The sequence below is a fragment of the Leopardus geoffroyi genome, chromosome B1 (assembly GCF_018350155.1).
Source record: "Leopardus geoffroyi isolate Oge1 chromosome B1, O.geoffroyi_Oge1_pat1.0, whole genome shotgun sequence".
Lineage (NCBI taxonomy): Eukaryota > Metazoa > Chordata > Mammalia > Carnivora > Felidae > Leopardus > Leopardus geoffroyi.
In genome coordinates, this window is record NC_059327.1 from 164,998,542 (window position 1) to 165,010,830 (window position 12,289).

Below are 12,289 nucleotides of genomic sequence, written 5' to 3' on the forward strand. Positions count from 1 at the left end.
TCTGGTTAGTCCTCATTTGGGTCTGACAAGTGGTGACGTCATGTAATAATGCCCTATTGCACATACGACCTGCTGACCTGTCTTTCTACCCATTTTTTCAAATATATGTTGGAGACAATTCCACGGGGATAAAAACAATTTATAAAGAGACATTTCCACCTTCTGTAAATGTTGACTGGGCTATATTAAGTTTAATATAAACAGAATTTATATTTTTTTACTTTGTAGAACTTTGTAACTATTATACCATTGAAATGTTATTTTCCAGGCTGCCAGAAATTGTCTAGTAAATGAGGCGGGAGTTGTGAAAGTATCTGATTTTGGAATGGCCAGGTAAGGCTGAGTCTATGTGAACGTTTTCTATCAGTTTTGGATTAAATTAATATGAGACGGTGACCTTTGAAGGTACAGAAAGCCTGGCTTTTTCTTTGCAGTTTGACTGTGTCAGCTTCTTTCTCTGAGGCCTATTTAAGAGCTGTTTTTAAGCCACATCTTTTGTTCTATTAGCAAAATATCTGTAGTACTCATCATTTTCATAGGCAGACTAATTGTTTTTTTCTGCTTTTTAGTGTGTTTTGATATAAGGAAATAAAATGAATTAGATTATCTGTATTTTGAAAAATTTCTTTGCTGAATGTATCCATTTTACTGCTACCTTGGGCTTTTTCTCAGGCCAACAAATTGTTGAGAAATTATGACTTCTTCATGCTTTATTATGTGGCTTCAGGTGATAGTCACATTAGCTTGTAGAATTAATAAGCATGGGAATAATCTGCACTGACGAAGGAGAAAGGAAATCTTGTTCACTGTTCTGTGATAAATGAATTCATTAAAAAAGTGTACATTGCAATGTTAATAATTCTCTCCACTAGGTGGTAGTATAGCATGTTAAATATGTTACTTTCATTTTTTCCTTGGTTTGGGTTAGATTTCTAGAATCTTTTGTTTTCACAGAAAATGTATTTAGGGGTAAAGTTCTTAGAATACCCAAATCTGTTGTGTTTTTATTCTCATAATTTTTGTAATTTTATGGTGTGTTAGAAAAGACCTTGAAAACATACTGTTTGTCCTTTTCCTCCTCTCTGTCCATTCACTCATCCGTACATCCATCCGTAAAGAAATTAGGTGCCTACTGTGTACCAGGGTGTTAGGCTGAACCAGAGCAGAGAATAAGGCATAGGGTCCTTGCCCGCATGCGGCTTATATTCAGGAGGAGAGAGAGACATAGACCTGAGACAATCATGAAGAAGGAAAAACACAGTGGTGTGACAGAGCAGGGATCAGCACACCATGGCCTCTGGCCCAGATGTGACCCAACACCTCTTTATTCAGCTTGTGAGCCAACAGTGGTTTTCCAAATTTTAAATGATTGGCAAAACTTAAAAGAAGTTCGTGACACGTGAAAATTATCTGTAATTCAAATGTCAGTGTGCGTAAATACTTATGTGTTGTCTGTGGCTGCTTTCACACTACAAAGGCAGAGTTGGATAGTGGTGGCAGAGGCTGTATCACCTGAAAAATCTGAAATATTTATCACGTGACCCATTACAGAAGAAGTTTGCTCATCCCTAAGATAGAGGTCACTTGGGGCTAGTCGGGGGAGTGATGGTGTGGGGCGGGGTCATAGTAGCTGTGGTGCTTTGGAAGACAGACCTCTTTGTGTTTTTTTCTTTTTGTTTTTTGTTTGTTTTCTTCTCACATTTGTATTCCCATTCTGGTTAACATACAGCACAATATTGGTTTCAGGAACAGAATTCAGTGATTCATCATTTACATACAATACCCAGCGCTCATCACAAGTGTCCTCCTTAATCCCCATCACCTATGTAGCCCATCTCCCACCCACCTCCCTCTATCAACCCTGTTTGTTCTCTGTCATTAAGAGTGTCTTATGGTTTGTTTCCCTGTCTCCACCTCCCCCATATGTTCATCTGTTTTGTTTCTTAAGCCGTATGAGTGAGATCATATGGTATTTGTCTTTTTCTGACCGACTTACTTTGCTTAGCATAATATACTCCAGCTCCATCCACATCATTGCAAATGGCAAGATTTCATTCTTTTTGATGCCCGAGTAATGTTCCATTGTATATATGTACCACGTCTTCTTTATCCATTTATCAGTCAATGGACACTTGGGCTGTCTCCTTAGTTGGGCTATTGTTGATAGTTTTGCTATGCTGGGGTGCACGTACCCCTTTGAATCTGTATTTTTGTATCCTTTAGGTAAATACCTAGTAGTGCGACTGCTGGATCATAGGGTAGTTCTGTTTTCAGTTTTTTGAGGAACCTCCACCCTGTTTCCCAGAGCAGCTACACCAGTTTGCATTCCCACCAACAGTGCAAGAGGGTTACCCTTTCTCTGCATCCTCGCCAACACCTGTTGTTTCTTGTGTTGTTGTTTCTTGTGTTGTTAATTTCAGCCATTCTGATGTGAGGTAGGAGGTGGTATCTCAGTGTGGTTTTGATTTGCATTTCCCTGATGATGAGCGACGTTGAGCATCTTTTCATGTGTCTGTTAGCCATCTGAATGTCTTCTTTGGAAAATGCCTACTCATGACGCAAGACCTCTTTGAGACCAGGATATTTGAACTGAGACCAAAAAGGCAGAAATAGCCAATTAGGTGGAAATCTGAGGCTAAAATATTCCAGGTGGAAGAAACAGCAAATATAAAAGCTTGAAATCTGGGACAAGCTTGGCCTGCTGAAGGAGTCCAAAGAGGGCCAGGGTGGTTAGCCCAGGGTCAGCACAAGGAGCAGGTATGAAGCCACAGAAGGAACAGGTCATACAGGCCATGTTTAGTTCCTAATGAGAACAGGACTGCTGCCTGCCAGGGCAGTACTTACCCCTGCTCTTTATATGCTTTTTATGAAGATTTTCTCTGAGGGGCAGTCCTCCAGTTTCACACGTTTGATTTTCACAGGTTTGGCTTTCAGAAAATGTGTGCTTTCGCATCAGCCCCTCTAAACACTCATTAAACACTGAATTCAGACTCCCCTGGTTGACAATTTGATCCAGCCCATGGTGGCATTGTTACCATCTTTGTCCATGCAGCAAAAGAATTTTGTGCAATTGTGTGAATGTTTTCTCATGGAGCTTTTAGAAATTAACTTGATATGTTCATGTGATACATAAATGCATTCCTTGTGTAAATACATACAGAACACGTAACAGAAAGGGCTGAAGTCCCCATATTCACCGCCCCGATCAAAGGTCCTTCCCCCAGGTAGCCAGAGTTACCAGTTTGTGTGTGTCTATCCAGAAGAACATAAGTAAGCTTGCATAGCAAAAATTACATAGTATTGTTTTGAGTGTGTAATTGTGTGTTTGTGGGGGACAGATGTCATGGCATATAAATATATACTCCACCATTTACATATGTCATTTTGCAATTTGCTGTTTTCATTTGCTGGAGGTTTAAATTGCACTCTGTGGAATTGTGGGGGCTAAAAGCACATGCGTCTCCAAATGCTCTGCACCACTTCCTTTAGAGCAGCTCTGCTTTAGATGTTTTACATGTGGGCCCTTCGGGTTAAATTTTGTTTAAAGAACAAAGTTGCTAACCCCCCGAAAAAGTTTGCTAACTCTTTTATTGTGTTCTGCCTCTATTATAAAAAACAAACACAACACAGAAACACAAAAGGGCAGGTACTCATGTTACAACGTGCCCATCTCAAGCACATAAATGAAGCTCAGAGGAAGATGGAAATCACCAGGCGTGGCCACTGAGGCAAACATTTAGCTTCAACCGGATGCTTGTTGGACTTCAGTCAACTGTGTTTTTGATTCTAAGAGGAAAGAAAAAAAAAAAATTGAAGAGCATGTACAAAATGTAGATCATAGCTCAGAGGCGTAAACCTATGGCGTGTCTTACTTTAGGTATGTTTTGGATGATCAGTACACAAGTTCTTCTGGTGCAAAATTTCCAGTGAAGTGGTGTCCACCGGAGGTGTTTAATTACAGCCGCTTTAGCAGCAAATCAGACGTCTGGTCATTTGGTAAGAACATGGTCTGTTTTTCCTCTGCTCTGCTCTGAAGAGGAAGTGGGCGCATCCGTGGGTGATCCTTCTCTTTCTCTTTCCAGGTGTTTTAATGTGGGAAATATTCACCGAAGGCAGAATGCCGTTTGAGAAAAACACCAACTATGAAGTGGTAACCATGGTTACCCGTGGCCACCGACTCTATAGGCCGAAGTTGGCATCCAAATACGTGTACGAGATGATGCTGAGGTGTTGGCAGGAGGTAACGATTTTTTGTGTGCTTTCTTCCTGAATCCTGAAAACATGTAGGGATCTGGGCTTGGTAGATTAGTAACTATACGTTACTCACAGCCTAGTGAGTCAGGGCACGTTTTGTATGATTCCAAACTCTAGGTGGAAAGCCAGCCCTCTCAAATCAGGTCTGAGTAATGGGAGGAAGAATGTGAAGACATGGAAGATGAAAATAAGATAATAAGTGCAGGCTGCCACCCCACTCCCAAGTAGAAATCCTGTCCCAGTTGCCTGACTTAGGGACTCAGGGAATAATCCTGGAGAAGTAGCTCTTCTTTCCACGGACTTCTTGTACTGTTGAACTATTACTCTTTCACGAGAGAGGGTTTCTTTCTCCAAACCTCGACTTCCCCAGATCTCTTTACTCATAGTCTTTGGAAGTGTTCCTTCCCCATGTATTAAAATGTCACCTCAGGGGCGCCTGGGTGGCGCAGTCGGTTAAGCGTCCGACTTCAGCCAGGTCACGATCTCGCGGTCCGTGAGTTCGAGCCCCGCGTCGGGCTCTGGGCTGATGGCTCAGAGCCTGGAGCCTGTTTCCGATTCTGTGTCTCCCTCTCTCTCTGCCCCTCCCCCGTTCATGCTCTGTCTCTCTCTGTCCCAAAAATAAATAAACGTTGAAAAAAAAAATTTAAAATGTCACCTCATAGAAGAGATTAGGCACTAAAATGACTTTTGAAAGATAATATTAACTCACATATATTGTGTGCTAGGCATGGTACCAAGTGTTTTAGATTTAGTTCTCAAAATAACCTTTTGAGGTACAGAGACTTTTACTGTGACCACTTTGTGGATGAGAAGACCAGGGCCCATGAAGTTGACACTTGTCCAAGGCCACTTTGCTACAGAGAGGCGGAGCCTATGCTCGTGGCCACTTACTATGATGCCTCCAAAGAGCATTGATTGGCATGGGAGTGGCCTGGGCAGGAAGGGCTGCTGGGGGTGGGAGAGGACATCATGAGCAAAGGTAAGGTGGTGGTAATGAGTGTGGTGTGTGTACCTGAGGATAGAGATTGGTCTGATAGAGTAGAAAGCCCATGTGAGAGTTTTTGTGGGAAATGAAACTGGGTAGCAAGAGGGTGGGGGAGGGGAAGGGTATAGAGGGCACTGCGAATTAGCAGGACTTGATTTTCCAGGCAATAAAGAGCTCTCTTAGCTTCTTGAGTGGAAACACAAAAGCAGTGTAGGAGAAAGGTTTGTCTAGAAATAGTATGTATAGAATAGAGTAGTCCCATTTGGAGATGCTTGCATGTTCTAGTACCAGATGATCAGTATCTTGCAGTTATGTGAGTTTGAGCAGTGAGAAATTAGTTTTGGAATGGATTCTGGAACCCACAGCTTCTCTTTGATTTTTCATTATAGAAACCGGAGGGAAGGCCTTCCTTTGAAGATTTGCTGCGCACGATAGATGAACTAGTCGAATGTGAAGAAACTTTTGGAAGATAAGTGATGGTGTGATCTGTGACTTCCAGATTCCAAAGCATGAGGAAGAAATGGCACTTTGTGGCTAACTTTTAATTTATTTAGCACTCGGATGTGTAGATTGTTTTACTTATAAAGTGGAAACACCTAAAGCATTTGCTTCTAGACCAGCCTGAGCTCTGGCACTGAACCTTTCAGATTATGGAAATGCTGCCTTAGAGATGGCGTTGGAAAGCACTCACTTTTATCCATTCCACAGGTATTTGAGTGCCTACCACGTGCTAGGTACCATGCCCAGACCCCAAGGTTTGCCCTTTTTAGGGGTGTACATGGGGCCATGTTAGCTGGTGCCAGTGAAGGTCAGGATATCTGGGAAGAGATAGGGAAATAGAGCCTTGTTCCAGCAACCCTTCTCTTTCCTTTGACGTCTGTGGAAATCTGGGCCTGAGGCATTGTCTGGAATGTGGGTTCTGGAAGAATCAGGAACCCATCTTGGATAAGTACCCTTCTTTTGTTTTGAAAACCTCTGTTTTCAAGACTGCGATTAGTATTACATTAAAAATATTTGTATGCTGTATATATTGTAAATATATAATATATAAAGATATATATTTATAAGAAACATGAGTTGCCTTTTAATTAGCACGTTCGATTCTGTGACACATGAGCTTTCCTTTTTAGGACTAGGGACTGTGCCTTGCAGCTGTCAATTTCTTTTCCCCCAGGGATCAAATATTCCTTGTCGAAGAGAAAAAAGTCTGGACCCTTCTGCCATTAATATTCCCTCTCCATTTAGGCAGACATGTTTGGGGGTACCTGTCTAATTTAAGCCCCTAACCAGGCCCATGTTTGGGCTGATTGACCCCGCCCATGGTATCTATCACTAAAAGGGGTTAGGTAAAAGTTGAACTAGGGGTAATCAATCACTTTTTATGGCTTAAGAATCTGCCCCAGGACATAGATGCTGTAAGTGGAGGTGCTGGGCTCTGGGGGAGAATGATGAGAATGTGATGTTCACAACAAAGCCTGCCCCCACTGCAAGCAAGACCCAGGAGCAAGTTCAGCTTCTGGCGGAGAAACCAGGAAAAATGGAGAGAATGGTGTATTGAGCCATCTCCCAGATGGTTTTCAGGAGACCTGGTTGGACTTGGATTCCTGGATCAGTGAGATTGTCTCAGTGAGACAGTTATCTCAGTGAGATAGCCTCATGGTAGACCCTGTGATCAAGTTTGTTTGAGTGGGTTTTTGACTGTTAACAATCTCTGACTAAGACACCAGCTGAGGTGGAAACTTCATTTTCGCTCATGAGCCCAGGGAAGAGAAACAGTTTCTTATCAGTAGCAGAGGCCATGTATTGCCCCATACATTTTTCTTGGTTTTATGGGGGTAGAAAGCTGAGAAACACCCAACACACAGGGCCTTTCTTTAAGGAGTTCTGATCACTCTGGGGACTGCCATGGCGTCTCCTGTGCCACAGGTGTTGTGTGAACGCAGAACTGTTGCTGGCTGTGTTGAGTATTGCCTCCCTAAGACCCTGGGGGGCCATCTCTTTCCCTTTGGGTCTGTCCATCCACTGAGAGCTGTCCTTCCGTACCCTCCTTATAATGGAAAAAAAATGATCTTAAGTCTTGTCACTGTCTGTTTGCCACCTTCCTCCTCATTTTCCTGTTTACCTGTACCCCCATCGCAAATACATACGTACCTTTTAACTGAATTGTAGCTCATTCAAGGAGTTGACCATATTCGTTATACTCGGGTTTGAGTATGGTTTTTCTGTCTTTCTCCTTCCTTTCTCCTTCACCTTGACCCCTCCCACCCCTCCCTGTCCCTTCCCACACTTACCTGTTCACCTGGAGGAGCTATGTTCAAAGTGTTGATGGTGTTGAAGAAAGTGAGGACAGAGTATAGTCCTTGTGCTAATCGTTACGTATACTGTTGATGTGGAAAACAAGATGGGAAACACCTGACAACATTTGGGAACCTTTTCTTCAACAATCTTCAAAATTTGCACCGGAACTTTAAAGAAGTTTTTGTATAAAAGCATAAGTAAAGCAAAAAGTGAAGTAAAAATAGAAGAATCCACCCAGAATGCTTAACGAGATCTTAATCTATAAAGCAGGAAATAGGAAAGGCAATGTGAATATGCTGTGTCTTCATTAGAATCGTTCCTTTTAGTTTTAATTCTTGGTTATATTTTCCAAGGGGATGAAGTATAATTCCTAAGTGCATTTCTTACTGACATCATTTTTATATTTCTCAGCCATGGCTCGGTCACCTTTTAGGTACCTTATTGAATTGGCTTTCCATCCCCACAAAAAAAATGAAGTTTCGTAATATGGTCCTTGAGGTGTCAGTACTGAGTGGGAGGACAGAACATTCTAGACTTTATACTTCGATACCTAGAATCTAATTCTCTTTCTACCACTGTGTCCCTTGTCCTATCTGTGCATCCATCTCCTCTGTGTCCAGAGAAGGCAGCTTGATTTGATGCTTTTTAAGGTCTCTTTTACAAAAATGTTGTTGACGTCTTGAAAATGTTGTTTTCTGGAATCGCCCACACAGTTGGGAATGAGGAACCCATTGCAGCTGCCCTCAGAGATCTGGATGCAGATTATTGAACTTTCGTATATAGGCCATTCGGTTGCCATTCACACACTTTTCTCTGAGGTTTTTAGAACAGGAAAATAGGTGGGGTTAACTTTGCTCGTGAGAAACATCTTGGGTGAGCTATGATTTCAGTTAAAAGATGTGTTTTTGTGACCGAACCACCGCTGAAGAACTGAATGCTGCTTTGTATACTCCCTGCAGAAGTACAACCATGATTCTTTCCACCTGTAAGTATGATGGCTTTGCAGTCATCAGCAGGGCTTGTACTGGGCGTGTTACTTATTCTCGAACTCTGGCAGACAGCATAAAGCTTGTAAAATTTGGAGGATCGTGTCCCCAGATGTTGTGATGGGGTTTTGTGCGTTATTTAAATAACCATCGTAGTGATGTAACGTCAGTAAAGGTTGCTCATTGAGACTGCAAAGGGAAGCCGACTACTGGCCTTAAATCTACATGTATGTATGGAAATGCAGTTTGAAAAGTGTTTTTTTTTTTCTTTAAGTTTTTTCAATGTTTATTTATTTTTGAGGCAGAGCGAGAGACAGAGAGCACGAGCAGGGGAAGGGCAAAGAGTAGAGAGGGAGACGCAGAATCTGAAGCAGGCTCCAGACTCCGAGCTGACAGCACAGCGCCCAAAGCAGGGCGCAAACCCACAAACCATGAGGTCGTGACCTGTGCCAAAGCCGGACGCTTAACTGATTGAGCCACCCAGGCGCCCCTGAAAAGCGTTTGCTTTTAGAGTGATGTGTCGTGTCAGGAACTCAGAGCTGAAGACCAGGAGACCATGTTGTAGCGTCCGGATTTGCTGCAGCTTTGCTGGGTCACCTTTGGCAACTTCTTAGGTTGGGTCCCTGTCTGTAAAATGGTACCCTCCTTCTGCCCACCTCGCCACAAGAGTTCATAAACAGCAGCTAAAAATAACAGGGCCTTCGTGATCTTAATTTTGGGGTTGCTTTGGAAGACTGTGGTGCATTTTGAAAATGCTTATGAATTTAGCTCCACAAGGGCCTTCTCATGCAAATAATTAAAAAGTAAGGAAGGCAAATACTAGCTTTGATTTTCATTCGGAATGACTATAGAACCTAGTCTTAACAAAGCTCAGTCCTATCAGAGGAAAGCAATCAAAGAGCAGCTAACGAAGTTTTTACATCTCTGATTCTTAAGTGGCACTGGGAAAAATTGATTGATTGCAGTTTTTACATGTCATCTGTTGCAACCAGATCACCTCACAGGACCCAACACCCGTGGGGAGAATTTGTAAAAAGCAAACGAGGCTATTCCAGTTGGGCTGACCCCAATATAACTTACCATCTTGATCCACTCCTAGACAAAACGGGGCTTGCTTGTTATCAGAAATGCACATGAACCGGAGCGAAGCAGAAAGAGCTGAGAGGCAACAATTTATGTCCCCGCCTCCCCCAACGGTAGGACAAAGATGAGCAGTGACTTAACCTTTTTATTAAAAGCTATGTGAGCATCTGTTGTTCATTTCTCCTGAGGTCAGAACTAGCGAAAAGGCTATAAATGATAACAGGAAAGATTTAGTGACATATAAAATAAATAATGCTGAGGGTTGAGACAGGATTAGGTGTTGGTGGTGCTATTTTGTGGATCATCCTGGCTGGCCTGGAAGGGCATGGATTTGGCGAACGTTCACCGTCTCTTCCAGCTTCTGGTGATTTGTTTGATGGTAAAAATCGCCTATTTATTTCTGCCACAAACCACGTGTAGACATGGCTCTATGTGCTTCTGGGTAAAACAATAAGCGTTTTCTGTTGATAAGAGGAAGCCAAGAGATGCCTCCAGGTGTGTTACTGCTAATCAAAAAATATGTGTATGTGTTTGCGAGGTCAGAGGCATTTGCCAAATACGTTTGTTGTCTTAAGAGCTGTCTTAGAAGTCTGGCCTGATAGGGCAGGAGGAAATAATTGTAGAAGGTGAGATATTGGTCATACTGAATGGTGGGGAGAGACTGAGTGGGGTATCAGGGCACTGCTGGAGTGCAACTCATTTGGTGAAACGTAACTGGGTATTGCTAAGGTTTCTACCCACAAGCAGTGGCTCCGAGGACAGACCCAGCCTAGTAAAGTCACTTAGAGGACAAAGCCCAGGGAGAAGAGCCAAGAAGGGGTTTGAAAAAGTCAACTCTTCCCTTCCCCTCCACCTCACTTTAACCTAATTTCTCTGCCTTTCTTTTCTTCCCAACTTAGACAGTAGAGGGGAAAAATATAATGACGTATAGGAGTGATTCTTCAGTCTTAGTGGGCCTAAAGCATGCACGGGATACTGTTAAAATATAGATTTCCAGACTTACCTCCATAGTTGGATCTGGGGGTGAGTTAAGGACACTTGATTACATTGCCTTTCTGGGGCTTCTATTTTTTTTTTTTTTTTTAATTTAAAAACCAGTTTATTTATTTTGAGAGAGAGAGAGAGGGAGAAAAAGTGTGAGTGGGGGAAGGGCAGAGAGAGGGAGAGAGAGAATCCCAAGCAGGTTCTATGCCGTCAACACAGAGCCCGACGCGGGGCTCCATCCCATGACCATGAGATCATGACGTGAGCCAAAACCAAGAGTAGGATGCTTAACCGACTGAGCCACCCAGGTGTAGGGCCTCTATTTTTAAAGCCCTCTCTCAAACCTTGTTGTATTCGATTTCCACACCAAACCCTATCAAGTTAATATCTTCTATCATTACTGTTATTATTAATATAAAGATAAAGTGGGTAGCTGCATAGCCACCTCTCAGATGGCCCCCAATGGCCTCCACCTCCTGGCATGCACACCCTTGTGCAATCTCTCTCCTTGAGCCTGAATGGGACCCAGTAACTCACTTCTCATGAGCAGAATATGATAAAAGCAGTAGTGTTATCTCTGAGATTAGGTTGTAAAAAGACTGGGGCTTCTCACTTGGGGCACTTGGGTTCTTTGTCTCTTGGATTACCGGCTGCGATGCCGTGAGCATTCTCAGGTGGCCCATGGAGAATCCCGATCATGAGGCACTAACGCACCAAGGCCTGCCGACAGCCGTGGAAGTGAACATGGAAGTGGATCAACGCAACCTGACGACATTTTCATGAGCTTCGCGAACTTGTTGACCTCTAGCTGCAGGCACCCAGCTGAGCTGTGCCTGGACTCCCGCCCCACAGAAGCTGTGAGATGCTAAAGTTTTTAAGCTTCCGGGCATGGAGATGATTTGTTTCCAACAACACATAATGAATTCAGTGGCAGAAGGCACTGGGAGAACCGTGGACCAAAATCAAACTTGGCCACTTCCGCCACTGGTTTGCCTCAGGCTGGAGTTGGTCCTCTTTATCAAAAATAGAGTATTTCTTAATATGGACACTAGGAGATGCGTCTTTGGCTTTTACGTCAGTTCACTTTGCTCCCCCTATGACTTCCCAGACTCTGTCACAATAATGATGACTGCAACCGCCATTTGTAGCGCTGCCCGGGAGGCTTGTTGTTCCTCAGTGAAGCCCACCTGGCCGGCACCACCTGTGCACTTCCTGCCCACCGAGGGTCAGTGGACGCGGCTTCCAGCACACCGTCAGCCCTGCCAGCAGGTCTTGTGGCCACACACTTCGTGTCACAGGCTGGCTCAATGTCTTGGGTGTGATCTTTGTGAGCTCGTCATGAATTTTGAGGTCACAGACCTCAGTCTTCTCGGAAACACTGCTCTGAGACCTGGTGGCAGAGAGGAATGGTGTGCAAGGTGACTGCCCTGTCCAACTCACCAAAGCTCATTACTGGGAAGAAATCAGCATTCCTGCGTAGAGCAAACAATGGCTTCAGGAATGTCTGGTGCCTGGGGGTGCGCCCTGGCCAGGGCTGTGATGGGCAGTCTTCAGGGAGCCTGTGTTCCCTCACAGCATCCTTTACTCCCCGATACTATCTCCCCTGGTGCCCAGTACCCCATCCAGCTCCTCAGGCTTCTAGAACCTCTTCACCCCTTCCCCACAGCTGGCATCCCTTCAGGCTCCAGCCAGGCCAAGT

General features: G+C 43.7%; 1 protein-coding gene across 2 annotated transcripts in view; it reads left to right on the plus strand.

Moving 5' to 3' along the window:
• The window catches only part of TEC (tec protein tyrosine kinase), a 125,003-nt gene extending 118,738 nt beyond the window's left edge, over positions 1-6,265 (plus strand). For both annotated transcript variants that reach the window (XM_045474142.1, XM_045474141.1), the window contains 4 exons: positions 269-333; positions 3,878-3,996; positions 4,083-4,240; positions 5,629-6,265. In XM_045474142.1, the coding sequence (XP_045330098.1) occupies positions 269-333; positions 3,878-3,996; positions 4,083-4,240; positions 5,629-5,712 (426 nt within the window). In that variant the 3' untranslated portion in view covers positions 5,713-6,265. The remainder of the gene's footprint in view (positions 1-268; positions 334-3,877; positions 3,997-4,082; positions 4,241-5,628) is intronic.
• The last annotated feature ends 6,024 nt before the right edge of the window (positions 6,266-12,289 follow it).